Source organism: Solea senegalensis, linkage group LG7 (genome assembly GCF_019176455.1).
Source record: "Solea senegalensis isolate Sse05_10M linkage group LG7, IFAPA_SoseM_1, whole genome shotgun sequence".
NCBI lineage: Eukaryota > Metazoa > Chordata > Actinopteri > Pleuronectiformes > Soleidae > Solea > Solea senegalensis.
The window spans coordinates 10,900,982-10,920,869 of record NC_058027.1 but is presented as its reverse complement, the minus strand read 5'-3'; the positions used below and the strand labels follow the sequence as shown (position 1 = coordinate 10,920,869).

Genomic DNA, 19,888 nt, shown 5'->3' with positions numbered 1-19,888 from the left:
CATATACATACATATATATATATATATATATATATACATACATATATGTATATATGTATATATATATATATATATATACATATACATACATACATATAGACATACACATACTTGTATGTATGTATATATATGAAAAAAACTAAACAAAAAACACACTCAGTTGACATCCCTCGGGAAAACACAATTCACATTTGTATTTCAGCAGGAAACACAAACCAACAGCTTTAATGAAGTGGAATTATTGCTTGTTTGTAATGTTAGTCTTTCAACTGTATACGAGGCCGACATTCACACATAAACCTACTATACGCATCAGTCAGTGTTTGTCATCAACACTGCACATAAAAAACAAACACATGACACTCCATGTCTGATTCTAGCATTTGGTAACGTTTGAATAGAAGAAAAAAAAGTTCATGGTACTGTTGAGACGTCAGTACTTTGAAACTAGGACATGAAGTGTACTTTCAGAAGAACAACTTGCTGCTCAGCTACATTCAATCACCGTAAAATCTTGAGTGTTACTGAGGAGGGTTTGGAAAAAGTGAAATGCAGAGATTCCGACGACACAAGAATGACATGTTGATCAGACCACAAAGATCCTTCGGTAAAAAAAAAAAAGTTAAAATTTACCATCTTCTTTATAAACTTCTTTGCAATCTGTCGCTAAAGATTGATGCTAAGCATCTGTTAATGTACACTACACACAAATGACATTTGATTAAAAAAAAGAAGAAAATCTAGATATAAACATCACATTTATACAAAACATTTGTGTGGTCATAAATTATACTTAGTACACACTGCTGGCGTTGCACCCACTCCAAGCATCTACCCAGCAGGTGCCAGACACATTTTATTTATTTATATGTAGTGGGTGCAGTGCTGCATCTTCACCACTGAAAAAAAAAAACATTCACAGGATATACAAGTTTACAGCTGGAAGCCAGATAAAGCTCCAAGTACATACATTTCAACTGAGGTAACAGGTACTTGTTGTTGCTACCTAAAGAGACAAGCTGAGGTCGTTTGTTTTGACGTCCTGTGAAATGACGAGGCAGTTTTTAAATGAAAAAGGAAAAACATTTTTCATTTTCGAGTTTTTGCGCACCTAACGTTTTAGTTAAAATTGTGAAAGTATTCAAAAGGAGATTGTGTGTCATTGTGTATATGGGACAAAAACCGAACCTGCATCACCTCTATGTCACATACGCTGCAAACATGTGTAAGTTTGAAAGTTAAGACACAGTTCCTGAATAATGTCTCGCATGGTTCCACAAGGTGGGAGAATTTACAACCCCATTTGTATCGTGGACTGACAACCTGAAAAGATTTTGGCAACTAAATCCAGTAGCAGCCAGCAGGAGAAAATCCATATGACGCTACAGAATAACTTAAAACCAACCCCAGCAGTTTGCTGTGAGACGAGCATCACTGCCACAGTTTATCTTTAGAGCAGAGGGACTACAATGTTCTGTACTTCACCCGGTACTTGTTCACATTGAGATAATGTAGGACCTCTGGGCAGCAGGAGGTGGTGCAGGGCAACAGGTCGTCTCGTTCGTCTCCCATCAGCCACTTGCGGCTGTTGGCAGCCATGTCACTGGTCACATGCTCTTTGGCCCAAGTGTCCAGCCACGCCTGAAAGCGTCTGTGCAGACGTGTGTTCACCCATTCTTGGGACTGAAAAAGACATCAAGCAGAACACTGCTGAGCTACTGGGACAGAGTCAAATAAATACGTCAACAGAAAATCTGCTTTTTCATTCAAGTAATTCAATGGCAACACAAAAACACATTAGCCTGATGACAGGAGACGTCATCTGGGCATGTCTTTGACTTTAAGGCTTGTCCTGTTGGGACAGTTTCCCCTCGTTATTTCTCTCACACAATTAAAACATGAAATGTGGAACTTTGTTCATAAAACTAGATAGTAGATTAGTAGTAGTAAAGTAGATCAGAGACAAAACTCAATGGATTACATTTGACCAATACTGATTGAAAGTGACACATTACATATGCTTTGTATGTTCACAAAAACTCAAAAGATAAAGGTTACATGAAGCACACAACGTGTAGTATCATTACACATACAATGCATTTAAAGGAACATACATTTTAAATAAACTAACACTAAAAGTGAGAAAAAACTGCAAAATCCAACCCCATCTAACCCTAACCCGAGTTATTATGAGAAAAACTGCACATGATTCAAGTTTATTGCCTAACCAATAATTCACTATATAAAGTCAATTACTTACTTTACTTTTGCAAATACACTTTATAATTAAGTATAATTTTAAGTAATTGGACTAATAAGTAATTCGACTATTAATGTCATGAACATCTGATACGCAAAGTGTTACACCAGTAGTCTATAGTAATAAGAGGAAAAAAACGAGAACTGCTTCAGGCGTTAAAACCTACTCACTACTCAACAACTATAATTATTTGTTGGTGCAATGAAGGCAATTTACATTTCAAGCCAATAATTGTAGATTATTAAGATGAATAGAAACCTGCACTGGCTGGACTACAGATGAATGAGATTGTCCAAATCTGTGCGTTCAACTCTTTAAAGTCCTATTTTAAAGTAAATTAAGTTAAGTATAATTATAAAACATATAATTATAAGCAATGTAAGTGTTTATAATAAAGTATAAATAATAACAAAAAACATTAAGTGTCAATAACGGCATGTAATCACTATGTAAAATCATATCAAATGATGCTGTCTTAATACAACGAAACTGGCTGGACTGTGCACAGCTCCAGTCATATTGGGGCTTAAGTCGTGAGATTAAAACTAATTTAGGAGCAGAAAAAAATATTGATGACGTGTCTTCTTACCTGGTGTGCCCGTGTGAGTGCTGTGTGCCTGTACATGTAGTCCTCCGACTTGCACACATAGACCATCTTGTAGGAGTTGAGCTTGAACATGCACTCCATCTTCAGCCCCATGTTACTGTCCAGCGACTTGACCGAGGGAGCCTTAGTCATTCGCTCCTGCTGCAGTTGCTCCCATCCTCTCTGGCACTTTCTTATTCGCCTTAAATTCCTAGAGGCCAAGAGATTTGACAGCCATGAATAATTCTGACTGACCTCCAGCACATTAACAGATCACATTTACCGGTAAAGTTTGCATAAATTTCTAATATCCACAAGCTGTTACTTTATGTTTGACAGTATGTAATATGCAAATTTCAGGACAAGGGGAAGTGGTAAGGCACAATACGCAAGACATTGAAAACAAATTTGAGAAGAGCATAGTCAAATTTGAGAGGACTGTCCCTTTAAACAATTACTTAAAACCCATGCATTGCAACTCACCGAGTAACCGAATTAGATTGGGCGTCAAATCATTTGTGGGCAATGTGGATCTATAAGAGCAGCAGAGGCAGCAGTCGTAATAACTCTGTACAGTGCACAGCCACGTACTGTATTTCTATCGATTGTAGTCATATATTGGCAACTCATACTTCTGTTGATTGGAAAGTGATCAAGATGTTGTGCAGGTTATGAAAATATAATTGTTCACCCCACCTGAATGAAAGTTTTAAATGTGTACTTACCACAGAGGTTACAGGTGAGCGAAGCATATTTTTGCATTCAGGGCTCCACTTAAAAGACATGACAGTGAGGCCAATTACAAGTAAAAACTGTTATGCTGAGAATACTTTGATGTGCACATACTTTCAACCAAAATGTCCAGTGTTATGATGATGAGATGAAGACCCAACACAACTGGAAAAGAAACTGCTGGAATTTCACTGCCATTGAAGATATTGGTAAAACAGGGCAATTCATTTGACTTCTTGTGCTGCTGACCTCTCATAGATTTGATGGAAATACAATGAATACATAAAATAAAATAAAAAATAAGACGTGAAGGACCCCACTGTTAAAATCAGTCAGGTATCAGATATATGCAATGGGTTAAATCAGAGAAAACCTAAAAATTTAAAAAAGACTTTTGAAATGTGTATGGTAATGGACAGCCATCTCAAAGAAACTAAAAACTCAAAAAGCACCAACAACGATGACAGACATTCTTTCTTTTTTTTCTTAAAGAGAGAGCGAATACAAGCACGCCTCTGTGTGCGGCTCTGAGGTGTCAAGGAAAGAAATACACCAACATATGAACATACAATTTAGATAATTTTATTTACAAACCCTACTCCTCTGTACAAGTGTTGCAGATAATGTGCTTGACCAGAGTTAAAAAACATATGAGCACTAAGCTCTGTCAACCCAGTGGAAAACGCTCACCCACAACAAAACGTTGCAACGGGAGTGCACCGTTTCCACTGAAAATGATCACAAACATAACACTTTGTATCACAGACTTAAATATATGGACATTTCAACATTTACAGTTGCAAACAGTGATTGAGTCACATACAGGACCTTTGATCTGAATACAATCACAAACAAAAGGGCATGATAATGAAAAAAAAAAGGAAATCCAGACTTCACTGTTATCCCTAAAAGTCTCTCAGATTCTAATGAAGAGCTTCAGTGTCCCAAACTCCGGTCACAAATATTGTAGAAATTAAAATAAAAATGACAAAAGGTGGAACCCATTTGTTTTGCTCTCAGCTTGTGCATTCAATGACTTTTGTCCTCACGATACACAATGAAAATCACCATTATAGTTCTATACAATGTGAAAAAACAAACCAAATCTTTGCTTATAGATTCAAAGCCCATCGTCAAGCCAAAACCATTTTAAAAGAACGTTACGCTTAATAAATAAAAAACCCCATTAAAATGAACTGAATCCATTAATAAATAAATTCCATTATTTTCTTTTTAAAAGATGGCCACTTAAAGTGCAATCTTCCAAGAGAGGCAGAGGTCAGAAACAGAGAAAGTCATGTCAATGGCCAATAAGTTTCCTAACAGACAGGAGGGGGGCATTCAGATGCTGCAAGTGCTTCTGCGTAACTGCAGCATTACTCTTCTTTATAAACCCTTTCACACCTTTCATGTTTGTCTGTTACAAAAAAGGAAGAAACCTTATGCCTACAAGTTTTGTGACAAGAGCAAACTTCCTAAGTTGGGCTTGTGCAGAAGTTACCACTGTTTCTATGTTTGAAAATGAGTCGTAATTGGCAGGAGTTTTGGCTCGGAGTGGAGTGGCTGCTCAGCTGACTAGTGCCTCAGGACACAAGCGTTAAGAGTGAAGACAAGAGGGAGACATGGCTGGAGCCTCACCTGGGGAGGAACACCGGCTTCTGGGCCAAATGTTCACGCAGCTCTGGGGATGCAGAATCTGAGTTCAGGTATCTGCTCACGTAGTCTGACCACCTCTGCGGAGAAGTAGAGAGCAGTGCATCAGACGGGTAATCAATGATGTGCAGCAGGTGTTATTGCTTTACATGTCATGCACTTGTGGGCTATTTAAGAAGACAAATTCTATTCATTAGGGAATAGATTATCAACTAATCTAAAACCAAATACCAATCATAATGTATTGATTAAATTAACATTCTGGGACATAATTCATTTACAAAAAAGAAAGAAAGAAAGAAGCAAATTCTACTGTATAATAATGGAAGAATAGCTGCTGTTCACAGGAGCAGGTAGGGGAATGTAATAAACTGATGCCTTAGTAAGTCAAGTTTAATGAAAAAGATTTACCTCTGCCTCTGCCGGCTCATCAGAGATCTCCTCTTCTGTGTCCAGCAGCTCCATGGCCAAACTGACAGATCCCCGGCTCTTTGCAAACGTCAACTACAAAAAACACAAGTAATCACAGGAAACAATCGCCAGTCAGCAAAGTGCCCAAACTTGCGCTATCAATAGGTTAAACTTTGAGATTAATTCAAAATATTTAACGTCTAATAATAATGGAAAAAAAAAAAGTCAACCAACGCAGCTGAGTTTTATTTCCTGTGGTGGAAAACTGCACATGCACACTGGCTACACACCTATGCTAACAATGATGGTGTTCTTGTGCAGAAAATCTCACTTAAAAAAGGTTGAAAAAGAGGAGCCAGAATTCAATACAAGAGTGCATTTGTCATGGGTGAATAATGAAATATGTAAGCAAGAAACGAGATGGCTTACTGGATTGCTAAGAACGTTTGCCAAATCAGCATCGACTGACTGAGAGATAACATTCAAATAGCATCTGGAGACACAGCTCACACTCTAACCCCAAGAGAAAATACTGTGTCCCTAAATAAAATACTTCAGCAACCACATGTCAACACTCTTCTGGACGACTGGATTCCTTTGAGTAATGTTACAGCGCACTTTGCTGTTTAAGAGTGGGAACTGCAGTCACTCACTGAATGAGAGAACAACAGAATTATATGAGTACACAAGAGAAATTATTTTCTTCCATATACATATACTTATTATTCTGTTACTGCCTGTAAAATCATATGGTGTGTAAGTGCATACAAGCTCCATCTAAAATTCACAGAAGATAATCTATGTTTAAACTTAAAAGGACCACTAGTGGACATTTGACAGAACTTCTCCAACAAGAAAATTCGACTGGTTCCGATTAATATCTGGGTTTTCTGGTACCTTGAAGCAGTTCTCGTCTGTCATGAGTTGTTCTGCCTTGCGCTGGTAGACCCCCTCAGCTGTGGTCCTTGATGTCTGTGTGGACAGTGTGCCCCCCGTTGCTTTATTGGCACTTTCACTCAGGTACATGTCCGTTACGCGTGCAGAAACATCATCAGTGACAAGGTGCTGCAGCTGAAAAGCAATAGGTTTAACATGCAGAAGCTGTAAGGCAGAGCAGCACTTTTTTTTGCATTCAATTCAGATACATTCAGTTTCCTTTTACTTTTACAGCCTAGGATCATCTCATGGTAGATCATCTACCAGCTCCACCCTAAAAACATTGATCTCTGAATTTTATGAACTGAACAACTCGTGTTTTTGTTGATGTTGTTTCTCTATAGAGCTACACCCATTGTTTCATTCTGTCACGGTACGGGTCAGGCCTACTGTTGCACACAAAAGCCATACACTACATTCGTTTCACAAAATAAAAAATAAATTATTTTCATTCTACAAAATCAAATGATATAATCTCAAGTGAGCTGACCTGTCTGACAATGCTCTGGATGAGTTTATCCATGGTAAAGGCAATGTAGGCATGGATGGTAAACATTTCCCTCAGAGAGTCTTCGTATTGAACTGGCTCCATGTTTCCATCCAAAAGGTTGCGCACCATTTCCAGAAACACAGAGTAAAAGTCTTCCACATCAATATCCACTGCAGGAGAACAAATATGATGAGTTATACAGTAAAACATTACAAGACCAAGCATATGTGGGGAAAAGATTATTTGTGGATGTGAATGCAATATGTAGAAAGGCATCAACAAACATCTAAAGCACTGCTTTGTTTTATCACTTACTCGGCTCTTTCATTTTCAGTTGAATTGCTGGATTTTCATTTTTCTCCCTTTTGAGTCCCAACACTTCTCTTTCCCACTCTTGCTCATGGTTGTCCTCCTCAATCTGCTTTTCGGCTTGCTCGTAGATTCGCAGCAGACGAGAGCAGAGAGTGTGGTGGAGACGTAAGAAGATGTACCAGTAGTTGTTCACAAAGAACAAGTTATAGGCATCGTCTGTTCCCCGTAGCTTCTGCGCTGCTGTGTTGCTGAAGAGGAGCTTTGACTTTGATGGGCTGCCACCTAACAAGCCATTGTGCTTCTTGGGGCTATCTTGATTTATCTCCATGTCCTCTTCCTCCTCCTCTTCTTCCTCCTCCTCAACATCGGAGAGCTCACCTCGCCGCGCAAACAGCAGGTCAGGGATGAAGTGGTGAATGATCTGCTTGATTTTGTACTTGTCTTCTTTTGTGATGCCCACCTGTCTTTTAACGTGGTGAATAATGAGGGCAGCCGCATCTTCCAGAATCTGGCTGTCATCATAGGTCAGGGTCATGTGTGGGCCGCTCGGTGGAGGTGTGGTAGTTTCCTCGGATGCTCGCTCCTGGCGCTACAAGACATAAACAGGAGAACACCGAACAACTTCCATCACAATGACCTTACAGAGTACAACAGATATACCACAGCATCTCTGAATGAATTAACCTATTATTTTGCCCTGGTTTTTATCAGCCCCTCAAATTATCACGTTTGATGAAATAAAAAAAACACAAAAACAACCTAATTTAGCCATAATTTAAGAAATATAGACTACAACTTTGGAAATGTCCAGATACAAAATAAAACATCAAATTCAAAGTCTATGGCAGTAATAAACATGTAAAATGTAGGAATATTTATTATAAAATTTGATTATATATTGCATTTATTGACAACTTTAAATTGACCTATTTTAAAGTTGTTGCTACTCAAGATCTTTTACATAAAATTAACAAAACATTGTAGTATCATTGTATACATCCCTATTATTTTTAAATTCAGTGTTTATTTGCTGTTACGTTATTTTGCTTATGATCACAAATACATGTACTTACATCATCATATAGCAGCTCAATTTCGTTGAGCAAGGTCTTTGAGCGCAGCACTTTAGTGTCATTTTGCTTAAAGTTGATGCCTTGATGGTCCAGAGACTTCAGGTAATACTTTTCATTCTGCTCCCGCCAGATTTTGTTGAAGCCTCTCTGGGCTTCTCTCCACTCCTCCTCCTTCATTTTCAATCTAACAGAGTGACAAAGAAAAGAAAATTCACAACCATAAGTGAAAATAAACCAAATTTCATAAAATAAAAACAAGTTGAGCCCAGAAATGAGGCAGATAGAGATAAAATTTGACCAAAAACCTTTTGAGGACTATGGGTACGGACACAGCTGGGTTCCTCTTAAGCCCGTCAATGATGTCATGGGCCTTGTCTCCATATATCCTCTGAATTGCTTTACGGTGAATGACCTCTGAGGAGCCACCCATTGTGTTGTCCAGCTTGAAGCGCAACTGCTCCTCAGCGGACATCCGTGATAGCTTCCGCTGCACGGCTTCCAGGGCTCGTATCGTGGCAAGGTTGGTCTCCAGCACAACGTCCAGCTAAATGAGAGAAAAATCTGTGAAATGTCTGCCAAAATAACTTTTGAGGAATTATAGCTGATAATGGATGTAAAGTCAGAGAGGATATTAGAGTGTAAAGTGATTCTGGTGTCTTTTGACTTATCAGCAACAACAACAACCATCAAGTGCTGCCTGTGTTCTTCTAAACATACAAGTAGCAGCATTTTATTTTTACTTTGGAACGTGGAGAGTGTTCCTCACCTCAAAGCGTTCATCCTCACATCTGTAAATGTGCTCCTCATATTGTGTCTTCTTAGAACTCACAAATGTAGAATCCTCAGACCAAGATGGAAAAGACACCCATGTGTCATTCAGAACCTGAAATTGTCAATTTACTTTGATTAAAACATTTCACAGAAACATAGCCTTAATGGTAATGACCCTGATTTGACATGCTATTCAATTGCAAGCAATTCAATTTCAGCCGTCAGTTTTTGAGGCACAGAGCTTCCACTACACATGATGGTGGCTGTTGTGTGTTGCTTTAAATCCTAAATATTCTGCATGAGGTGCATTTGCATGAAACAGAGTGTTTACAATTCACAATGTAATGTGAATTGAAATCTAAGTTGTTTCTTGTAATCTTACCATTTAATCAATGGAAAATGTATCAATGTCATTTTGATAAGCTGCAAGAGTTAATCATTAATTAAGCACTCATAGTTTTTCTGTGTCATCTCATGGTCATTTAAAGCTTGGGGATCTTTGACAAAAAAAACCCTAAGATTTTAACAACATATTAAACAAAAAGACATTTTTGGCCAAGTAATATAAGGTGTAACTGGTTAGCCTTCTGCAAGGGAAAACACTCACCTCTCTGCACAGTGGCGTCCGTCCTGTGCACTTTGGCTGCTGGTAGCTCTTGGGCAGAGCTCTATAGCTGGATCCCAGCCTCTTGCAGGACGTGTAATCAATCTCCAGGGCAATGCCCTCTGTTGCACGCTCCTTGGGTAAACTCTCAGCATGGCTCTGCTCCCCATGGCTAAACTCTCGGTAGCCCAGGAAGTTTTTAAACCAGGTGAAAAGTTCTGGGAATTTTCTGTAAATCAAATCATGCAGTAAATGTAAAATGATTAATCATTAATTATAGAGAACAGTGCAGTTATACATGCTTGAAGCGTTGATGATTGTAGGCATGTTTATTCAGAGCACTGAAAGGCAGTGTTTAAACTCACCCAAGAAATGGGATGACTAATTGGACCAACTCGGCACGAGAAATAACTTCCTGATTGAAGATATGCAGGCATCGAAGGAAGTTGTCATAAGCCTCAGAACTCCGAAGAGCCTTCTTCACCTGTTAAAATGATTTCAGTGATGACAAAAATATAAATGAACAGCCCCATAATGATTTCATTACATTATTAACTTTATAAATATATAAAAGTTTATAACTATATAAAAAAAACACTGACCTTCTCAAAGAACATAGTTTCAGTGCTGGTACTGTGTTTGCTGACATCAGTCAAGCTGTGGTCCTTCCCCATTATTTTGGGTTTCTTCTGCAAGATTAATACAGACATAATGAGTATAACTGTCTCCTAATGCAGCATGCAGTATAGAATGGAAGACACACTCCGGTAATGAGTAAATCAGTGACAACAGGAGGAAGCTTTTAAACTAAAATGCAATAATGTTATATCAAGACAAAGAGCCTGCCTTAATTTTTAGTCTGTCTCTCTTTTATTTTGCAATATTACCCGTGAATGATAACACATAATCAGAGATCACAGGTGTCCCTGGTGCACACAGACATCATGCAACTGCTTACAGAGAGTTTTAGGTTAGGTCATAAGTGGATACATCATGTATTGTTGGCTTACATCTCCAAGATGCAGTCCTTGCTGCAGCCAACACTGTCATATGATACGGTAGGAAGTAGGTGCTTCCGAGATGGCATATTATGATGTCAGAGCAGATTTATTAATCCTAAAAACACCCAGTTTGTAGTTCATCTGGTAAAATGAGCTAAGACTAATAGCCCTTCTCCACTATGGTCCCAGCTCGCCTCACCACGGCACGATTTAGGTTGGTTTTACACAAAAATAGTACCTACTCAACGTGGGGGGCGTCATCACTGCACGGCTGCATAAAACTGCGGTGATTTCGTTTTACACGCGACACACAAACAAGTGACTAGTGACTTGTAATGCAGTTGCTTTCAGTGTAACCGAATCAATAGAATCAGTCAATTAAAACTATGTGTTCAGCACAGACTCCATCTGACACAGTCACTGGACTGAAATACAGCGACAGGGTTTGTGACGCCACTCATGATCAGCGGTGGTGTAGATACACCAGACTCTTTTTTTCATTTCCCTGGTAATTGTTAGTGATTAACGTTTTTAGGATTGTTAAGTCTTTTTAAATGAGCTAAAGTTCGGCATTGTTCGGCTTGATTCTTGTGTCGGGCGTCTCTTCCTGTAACGGCACCCTGAGCAATCAGTGGCCGGCAGTCTGACAACGTCATGCATAGTACCTACTCTGCACACTTGGAACCTCGCCAGAGCAGATACGGAAAAACGTATCTGGTATCAAGTAATATGCTAGAAACTAGAGATGCTCCGATACCATTACTACGCCTGCATGACTGTGATATGATTATCATTAGTGGTAAGGTTTGGCTCAAGTTAAACCCTCTGTAAAACATGAAAGAACACAGCAAATGGACACCATTTTTACCAGTGATATGTTATTTTGTTTTTCAGCTTGTACGTTTGTTTTGACTTTGGTCCAAAAACCGCAGCACTGGCAGAGCTTCATGTTTCCATGACGACTGACCGGGAAAGGACACGCGTGACATCATTTTTACATGACTCCAGATTGTTAAAATGAGTCTCTGAAGTAATGCTAAACCTAAAGGCATACATACGTAGGACACAGGTACGCTGGTTAGTTGTAGCACTGCTCTTTTTGTTTAATAAACGGGCTGCTCCAGTTTGACTGTAGGCATGCTAACGGAGCTAACTGGTAAATACTGCCAAACCACCGACATGATGAGCTAACGTTAGCTCCTTGTCTACAGGTGTCGGGTGATCAGTTCTTCTTCACACCTCTAAAACAGCTCAGCGCAACTGTTTCAAGAGCGGTGAAGAAGAGCCGTGTAAGAGCTAACGGAGCGCTAATAAATTACCTGGTATCGGATCGGTACATGGACTCCAGTACTCGCAGATACCGATGCCCACATTTTCGTCAGTATTGGAGGCATTTCCGATACCGGTATCGGAATCGGAACAACTCTAGTGGAAACACAACTTAACCCTGCCGTGGCGAGGCGGTGGAAACATGCCATAATCAAATCTAATGAAAAACCTGCAATCTCAATCTCTGGGGACCAGCATACAGAATATTTCTACTGTAACATGGAAGAAAGACACAAAAAGTACAAACAGATAATGTAAATAGAAACTGACAGTAACATGGTGTGGTTGTGTGTACCTTGAGAGGCGGCGTGGCTCCCACACCAGATGGTCTTCTGATTGGCAGGCCGTTCTGGCTCAACCTTTGTTTGTTGTTTGGTAAAGGTCTCTTTACAGTTGCACCATGATCGTTGCGCACTGACTCTGCCCTGTCTGGAGCAGCCTTGCTCAGCATCTGAAAGAAGCACCATCATAACCTCACCAAAGACAACAGGCATGCTCAAAGACGATGTGTGTACATGTGGTCAATTTTGGTAAAACTAATCACACAAGTAAAAAGGGGAACATGACATGACATGACATAACACATGGACAGGAAACAAGTGACTATGTAAGTGTCTTGCCCAAGGACACATTGGCACGTAGACTAGTGGAGTCAGGAATCAAACAATCTTCCAGTTGAAAGACAAGTCACTCTACCACTGAGATTCTGTACTAATGTATACTAATGGATTGTATACACATTGAGTTTCCAGTCAACAAGCCACATTAGTTTAATGGTGCAGTGAAAGTGAACAATGAGGTACGAGTGTATTCACAAAGACTTACCACTGAGCTGTTTGCATCGGGCAGGAACTGTCCAAACTCTGAGAGCAGGTCCTCCTGGTTCTTGAAGAGCCTTGCCACCTGAGTGTAGACCTCCTGCTCAGTCAGTGCTGGAGTGTAGTTACCTCCTGCCTCTTTAGCATTTCTTTGTTCCTTCTGGATAATTTATAACAAATAAGAGATGGTGAGATTACCACTCTGGGTATCCAATTTGAGACAAAAATAAAGCAGTCCAACAGCCCATGGTACAGAGCCGGAATCAATTTTAAGCAGCCATGTTTACATAATGATCTGAATTGACACAGTTTTCTTATTAGAAAGTACAGATTGTAGGGCAGTAAATGAAATGAGCTTGGAGTCATGTAAATGTCCTCCTGCCCTCTTCCCGTTTAATGAATGCAGGTAGTATGTAGCTGTATTGCAAAGAACAGAAAGAACACAAGTTTTGTGCTTGAAGACAATGAAATATGTCAACAGAGAAAAAAGTAACTAAACAGGAATTAATAAAAATAGTAGTATGGTAATGTAAATACCATAGGGATAGGAATAGGGATTTTGTATTTTTTAATCAGAATGGTTTTAATTGGATTGAGGAAAATATGAACGCGTAAATGTGTACTAATATATATTTTATTACCTGGTATGTGTGCAGGATTTCCAGAAAGGATTTGTAGATTTCCGGCTGACCCTGGAAGCGATTCTTGATCTTGTTGACATAGTTTATAGCATGGTTGAACTCCACAGGCTGGTTGGTCTGGAGAGGTGGCCCACTAGATGGTGTGCTGCTTACAGGAGTGTGGGACTGAATTGAGGGTGAGCGTGGGGAGACATAGGATGGGATCGATGGATTGGGCTGGCTGGTGGGTGTATGGGCTGGAGACTGAATTGGCTGTTGAGCACAAAAGACATGCACATGCATGATTTAGCATTTATCAGTCTGACAAACTGGAGCCTTAACACAACAATAAACAATAATGTTTCAAGCTTATTCTACTTAATTCATTGGCAAATATCTAAAAATCTTCTACCTTGCTGGTTTTATTTGGAGCTGGTGGGGTGGGGTTGGGAGGAGTAGTGGTAGTAGTGGTGGTGGTGGTGGTGTGAGGGCCAGCCTGCGGCAGAGTCTGGTGCTGGTGATGGCTTGTGGGTTGGCTGGGTGCTCCACTTGGAGGGATGTTCTGAACGGAAATACCTTGAGGGGTGATGTAGTGGATCTGACCTGGTGTGGTCACGTTGACTAGGTCATTTGTTTGAATCTCAATCTTGTATCCAGGGGGCAAAAAGGTGTTAAAGCCCATTATCAGGTCTGGGTGGCCCTTGAAGAGCTGTGACACACGGTTGATGACTCCAGGAGTGTCAATGCTGTGGTAACCCAACAAAAAAATAGTAATTATCATCCTCATCAGTTGGGTTAACAGATTTTGTTGTGTATGTTACACGTTTAAACTTGACAAATGCTTATGGATTTCATCCACAAGATTAGGAAAACAACTATTAAATTACAACTCACCTCTGTGACTTAAACTCTTTCATAATATCAAGAAAATCATTATACACTTGAGGCTGATTGCCAAATTGCAGCTTCACTTGATCCAGATAGGACAAGGCATCTTCAACCTAGTGAGAGTGAGAAATTATTAGCAGATCTCACTCCCTTAACCCAAATTCTTATAACAAATGAGTGCATGATAAATATGAACTTAGGTGATAAGGTCTCAAAATGTGAATCAGCTTGATGATAATCACATCATGAACATTTCAAAACATTTAAATTGTCTGTTTGTCCACGTATTAAGTACCTTCAGTCGCTGAAACTGCTGCTGTCCTTGAGTAGAATTTAGGGGAGCAGGTGGATGGACATGACCTTGGATCACTGCAGGACCCTGGGGCGGTACTGACAGATTATGTGCATGGGGACCAACATGAGGTGCAGTATTGTGTCCATGTCCACTTGTGCTCTGAGGCATTGTGGGCACCTTTTAGGAAGAAAGGCAACTGAAATTTTAATATCCATAATCATTAAAAGATAAGCATTTCTTCAATGGGTTATGAGTTCTGTACATGTTTTGTAATTACACTAATGCTGCGTTTCTGTCATGGTACAATTCGGTTTGGAACAGTACAATACCGTTTGGAATGGTAAAGTTCTAGGTCAAGCTTGCGTTTCCACTGAGAACAGTACCTTTACTTGGTAGGTGGGGTGTGGGCTGTGCCTGATGGTCGTGTAGTGTGATGTCATACCAGTGCGATAACAACACCACAGACAACAATGGAGGAAATCCAGCAGCTCTTTGTCCCCTGCTTGGTTTGTGACCGTTTGTCTCAACAAGACATCAAGTTTTGTATGAGAATAGACTGTGGGCGTTTGCCTCAACTTCCATGAGATATTTAAACCGATAGCACGGGAGTGACATTTTTCTATCGCCAAACGGGCTGGCCGTAAGCATTTTGAGGTACCATGTTACTCTGGGAAGGGTACCAAAGAACAGTTGGAGGCGGTTATTTTGGTACTCTTCCTGATGGAAAACGCAAAACAATATGTACTGTACCAAACCGTTCCGCCCAGTGGAAATACAGCTTAAAAGAAGGGATTTTGAAAAACTGACCATTAAAGATTAATATTATTCGATGCTAACACTGTTTTCAAATTCTGCTCGAATGCAAAGATGAAGAAAAGAAAATCTACTAAAATAAAGAGGCCACAGAGCCAGACTGGTGCAGAGTTAACAGTGATTATCAACTGATTTAAACAGTAACTTTGCTTTTATAACATCATACCTGGTAGCCCTGGGGAAGGGAATACTGAATACCAGTGGATGGCTGCATGGTGTCTGTGGCTGCCTCAATCACAGTAGGGGCCGGGGCTAGGGCCCGGTGCTGGAAGCTCTCTGCAATAGCTTGAACTGGGGGGCGACGTAAATGCTGTTGCTGGGGTGCAAATATTGATTCCTGGTCCTCCACACGCCTTTTCATTGTATGCACATATTCAAAGAGGCTAAAGTGAACAAAGACAGATGGACAGTTAGCAGGCTGCTAGGGATTACTTACTTTGTGAGTGTGACCTTAAGCAAGTACATAGTTTCAAACATTTGTCAAGAACAGGCAGCCTGGGCATTTATGGAAAGAGAATGACAAAAAGAAGCTGGCAGGAAAAGGACATGTCTTCTGATGTTCAGAACCATAATTATACCTACACAAATGTCCCCATTTGTAACAACAAGTGATACATTTGATCAGGATATATTGAACATGTTTACTAAAATATTTAATGTGTTTCTCCTAGCATAGACTGTACAGAGGGTAATAATGTTATAGAACTGTATGTACTATATATGTTTTACTGTGATGATGATTATTATTACATAAAATGCTAAATTGACACAATCACTTGTGGCTCCAACTGTTGAGTGGTATTGTGCCAATCGAAGATTACACCATTTTAGCACTGTTATAATCACCATGCATAGCATTTACATTTTACAAGTAAAAACACTGTAATGATATATTTTTTTAGCCGTGACGGGTAACCTTACTTCCTTGTGACTATTTCAAAATAAAAGTCTGGTTGAGTTTCACTAGTTAAATGCTATTAATGAAAGATGCGAAACTGAAATGTTTAGTCTGTGTTTGCAGCAAATTCTTATAGCGTTACTCACATCCTGAGCAGTCACTTCAAATGTCTCACCATATCAGACTTTGAACCGAGCTCTGTGAAATAATATTTAGATGTCCACCCTTTGTTAAAAAAAATTGCAGAATTGAGCAAGCTCTAACTTGACATATGAGAACATCATGGTTCGGATAAAACTGGTTCCAGGGCCACATGTTGTCCATGTATGATCTAAAATATTGTCATTAAACAGTTTACATATATATGTTTACATAATTATTAAACTGCAGTATTTTATGTAAAAACATATACATTTCACTTCAATTTGCTCTAACACTACACATAGAAAAATCATGTTAGGTAAATTACTTAAAATACAAATCACAAACAAAAAGGAAAGGCTCATTGTAAATAATACGAAACACTCATGGAGAAGCAAAAGCAAAAATAAACTTGCTTTACTTAAACAAAAGCAAGACATATTCTGGCAAAATGGCAAATGCCTGTCTATGGCTGTACCTAAAAACACATACTGTAAATTATACTGTAAAGTAGAAAAGCTGGGGTTAGGGACCATCAGTCAAATCACAAGCAACATTCTAGTGACTGAAGTTACCCTTTTACATTACAGCTTTACTAACCTTTACTTTCCAGAATATAACTTAAGACAAGGAATTCATGACTGACTTGAGTGGACACGCATAAAGAAACTTCTTGTAGTTTTTTAATTATTACTGTTACAATTACAAAGATACAGTATATTATAATTGATTAAACAGCATGTAGCTCTTGGAGTAAGGTTGAGGTGGAGCAACAGTTAACCATCATGCTAGAAAATAACCTGCTTTCCATTAATATGTTTAGCAAATTTTAACAGATTTTTGGGACATTAGTTCACCAAAATAAGCAGCAGGTGGCACAAAATATTAAGACTGGGTCACCACAGAAGGATAGGAAGGTGCAATTTGATGATGAAAATCAATTGTGCCAATGGGTGTTAATTCATGGTTGCTATTTGTGGCTATTTCCCATCTATTTGTGTAGCAATAGCTGCTTCTTGCAGCATTTCGAGGAATGTTGTGCTTTTTTTTTTTTTTACATTTTTCAGAGCAGTGAAATGCAGAAGCTGGAGTGACTTTTCAGTCTTTAAATCATGTTTTTACTTTGTCAAATGTACCTTTTATCAATAGGCCAACTTTTCCACCTACTCCTAACCAAATATTTTTTTTTCAGTGTCATCATCCCTTTTGGCACAAATCAAAATGTGAAAAACAAGAGACCAATGAAAGCCCACCTAACGTGGCTTTCAGCACACACGTACAGAGTAAAGTAATTCACTGACGCTCCCTAAGCGAACGTCATTACATTTGGTCGGCGCAGAGCAGACATTGTGCCTCATTGCCTACAACCACCTTTAAGGGAGAACACGATGGCCGAGTGTACGGTTTTCCGTTGCAGATGTCGTGTTTGTCGCATATCCATATTTAGATTTTATTGCACGAAATGCCAAAATAACGTCATTTTCAGTCAAATTAACTAAGATTCGTCGAAAAGGCTAATAATTAGCCGTCAGTTAACACTTTACAGGCATGTAGGCGCTGTCTTTCTCTCTCGCTCGCTGTAGCCCTGCCTCATCCCCTCCCCCTCTCTGCTAAACACCAAGCGCTGTCCGTTTTTCACGAACTGACTGCTCGATGGCTGTTTCTGGCTTTCGCTAGCTCGAAGTTAAGAGGCAAGCAAGCTAAGCCAAACTAAAAGGTCGGTTTAGCATAAAAGTGGGCAGGTTTGTGTCTGAAGGTGGTCGATGACAGTCCTCGGTGAACGGGACTGAGCCAAGCGTTGCAGAATTGACATTTTAAACAAGGTGTGGAAAATAAAATAGCCACTAGTTCGATCGCAACTGTAACCACGACAACATAATGGGCTTTGTGTTCTATACACGGATCCCACAGTACTATTATACAAAGTTACGTGTTCCGTAATAAACTGAGGTGGTGGTTTCTGGCTGGGTCAAGACAACACTGGCTAGCCAAAAAGCTAACACCACCTTCCATATGACGCTACCGTCGCATTAAAGTCAAGTTAAACAAGTAGTTTGACAGAAAAGACTGGACTATCAACACAAAACGCCTTCTTCACTGTTCGCGTTCATCTCAAAACCACATCGACCCAGGTAGTAAAACACAATAAAGCAAAAAACGAAATGCACCAAACTGCACGGAGCCAGGTCAGTCTAGTAAGCATTAGCCTGTCAGCTAATTCATGGTCGTCGCTCTTAGCTTGCTAGCTTGACCAAGTTGTCGAACCTGCGAGCCCATACAGCCGCTCCTGAAGCAGCTGTGTGCTATTTTCATGTGGGTATTAAAACACAAAATGGCAATCGATCGAAAAAAACTGTTGAGGTAAACTCTCTAATAGTCTATTACAAGGGAAGATAGCAGCTCAATACATGCTAGGTTAGCACAACAACCAACCTCCCCCTCCCTCCCAGCAGTACAGGCTGTCTTCGGCTAACGGGCTAACACTACTTCAACTTACCTCGCAGCAGGACTGCCACCAGCAACAGCTTGGAGCACCAGTCCAACGGAGTCCAAACACAAAGTCGCTACTCAGGCATTAAACTGGCAGTGACAAAAAAGTGAACTTAAGAGAAGTGGTCGCAAGTAGAAATGTCAAAAATTAAATTGACCGTGGTTGCTACGTCGCTAACAACAGTGTATGTATGAAGCGGTGTGCCTTGAACATAGAGGCGTGTCTACCGCGAAGGCGGGCTGGTCTCCTCCCAGTCTCAACTGGAATTGGTCAATTCTTCTGAATGAAAACAAATACTGTAAAGGCCGTGAGCCAATGTTAGTGCAGGGCTGGTTAAGATAGTTAGTATAGTATGTGGTGGTGTTTAACGACAGGTGGCACGCGTAGTTTTGCATTACCACATTATTCTTCTCTTTGCTCTTCTTCTTTTTGTTTTTTCTTCATGGGGTCATACTGACATTGATGAAGTAAGCAAAGGGCCATACATTAAATCATGACAGCACAGTTGATATTTACAGAAACACTGTTTTGAAGTGTGGTTGTATGTGGTATTGGCACAAAGTCAATACTGACTTCGTTGAGTGAGAACCAGCCTGTCACCCAGACAACACTGTTAATGATAACATGATTGCCAGCAGGAATAGAAGGAAAAACAGATTATAGCCACTTAACAAAATGCTTACCAAGTAAAACCTAACCCTGCTTAAGTTTATGATATCTTAAAGGTCCACTGTATAACATTAAAATGAAATATGCCACCCATAAA

At 39.7% G+C, this 19,888-nt stretch overlaps 1 protein-coding gene across 1 annotated transcript; it reads right to left on the bottom strand.

Annotated features, from left to right (window-relative positions):
• Positions 1-110: 110 nt before the first annotated feature.
• LOC122772496 (paired amphipathic helix protein Sin3a-like) lies at positions 111-19,337 on the bottom strand. Its single transcript, XM_044030617.1, has 21 exons — positions 19,129-19,337; positions 15,759-15,975; positions 14,780-14,956; positions 14,491-14,597; positions 14,009-14,342; positions 13,618-13,869; positions 12,984-13,136; positions 12,454-12,609; positions 10,431-10,517; positions 10,194-10,312; positions 9,832-10,057; positions 9,220-9,336; positions 8,759-8,997; positions 8,454-8,637; positions 7,384-7,969; positions 7,069-7,238; positions 6,540-6,713; positions 5,643-5,735; positions 5,217-5,311; positions 2,850-3,057; positions 111-1,683 (listed from the first exon to the last, which is right to left on the bottom strand). The coding sequence occupies exons 2-21, from the start codon at positions 15,951-15,953 to the stop codon at positions 1,465-1,467; spliced, it is 3,891 nt and encodes a 1,296-aa protein (XP_043886552.1). The 5' UTR covers positions 15,954-15,975; positions 19,129-19,337; the 3' UTR covers positions 111-1,464.
• Positions 19,338-19,888: the final 551 nt, after the last annotated feature.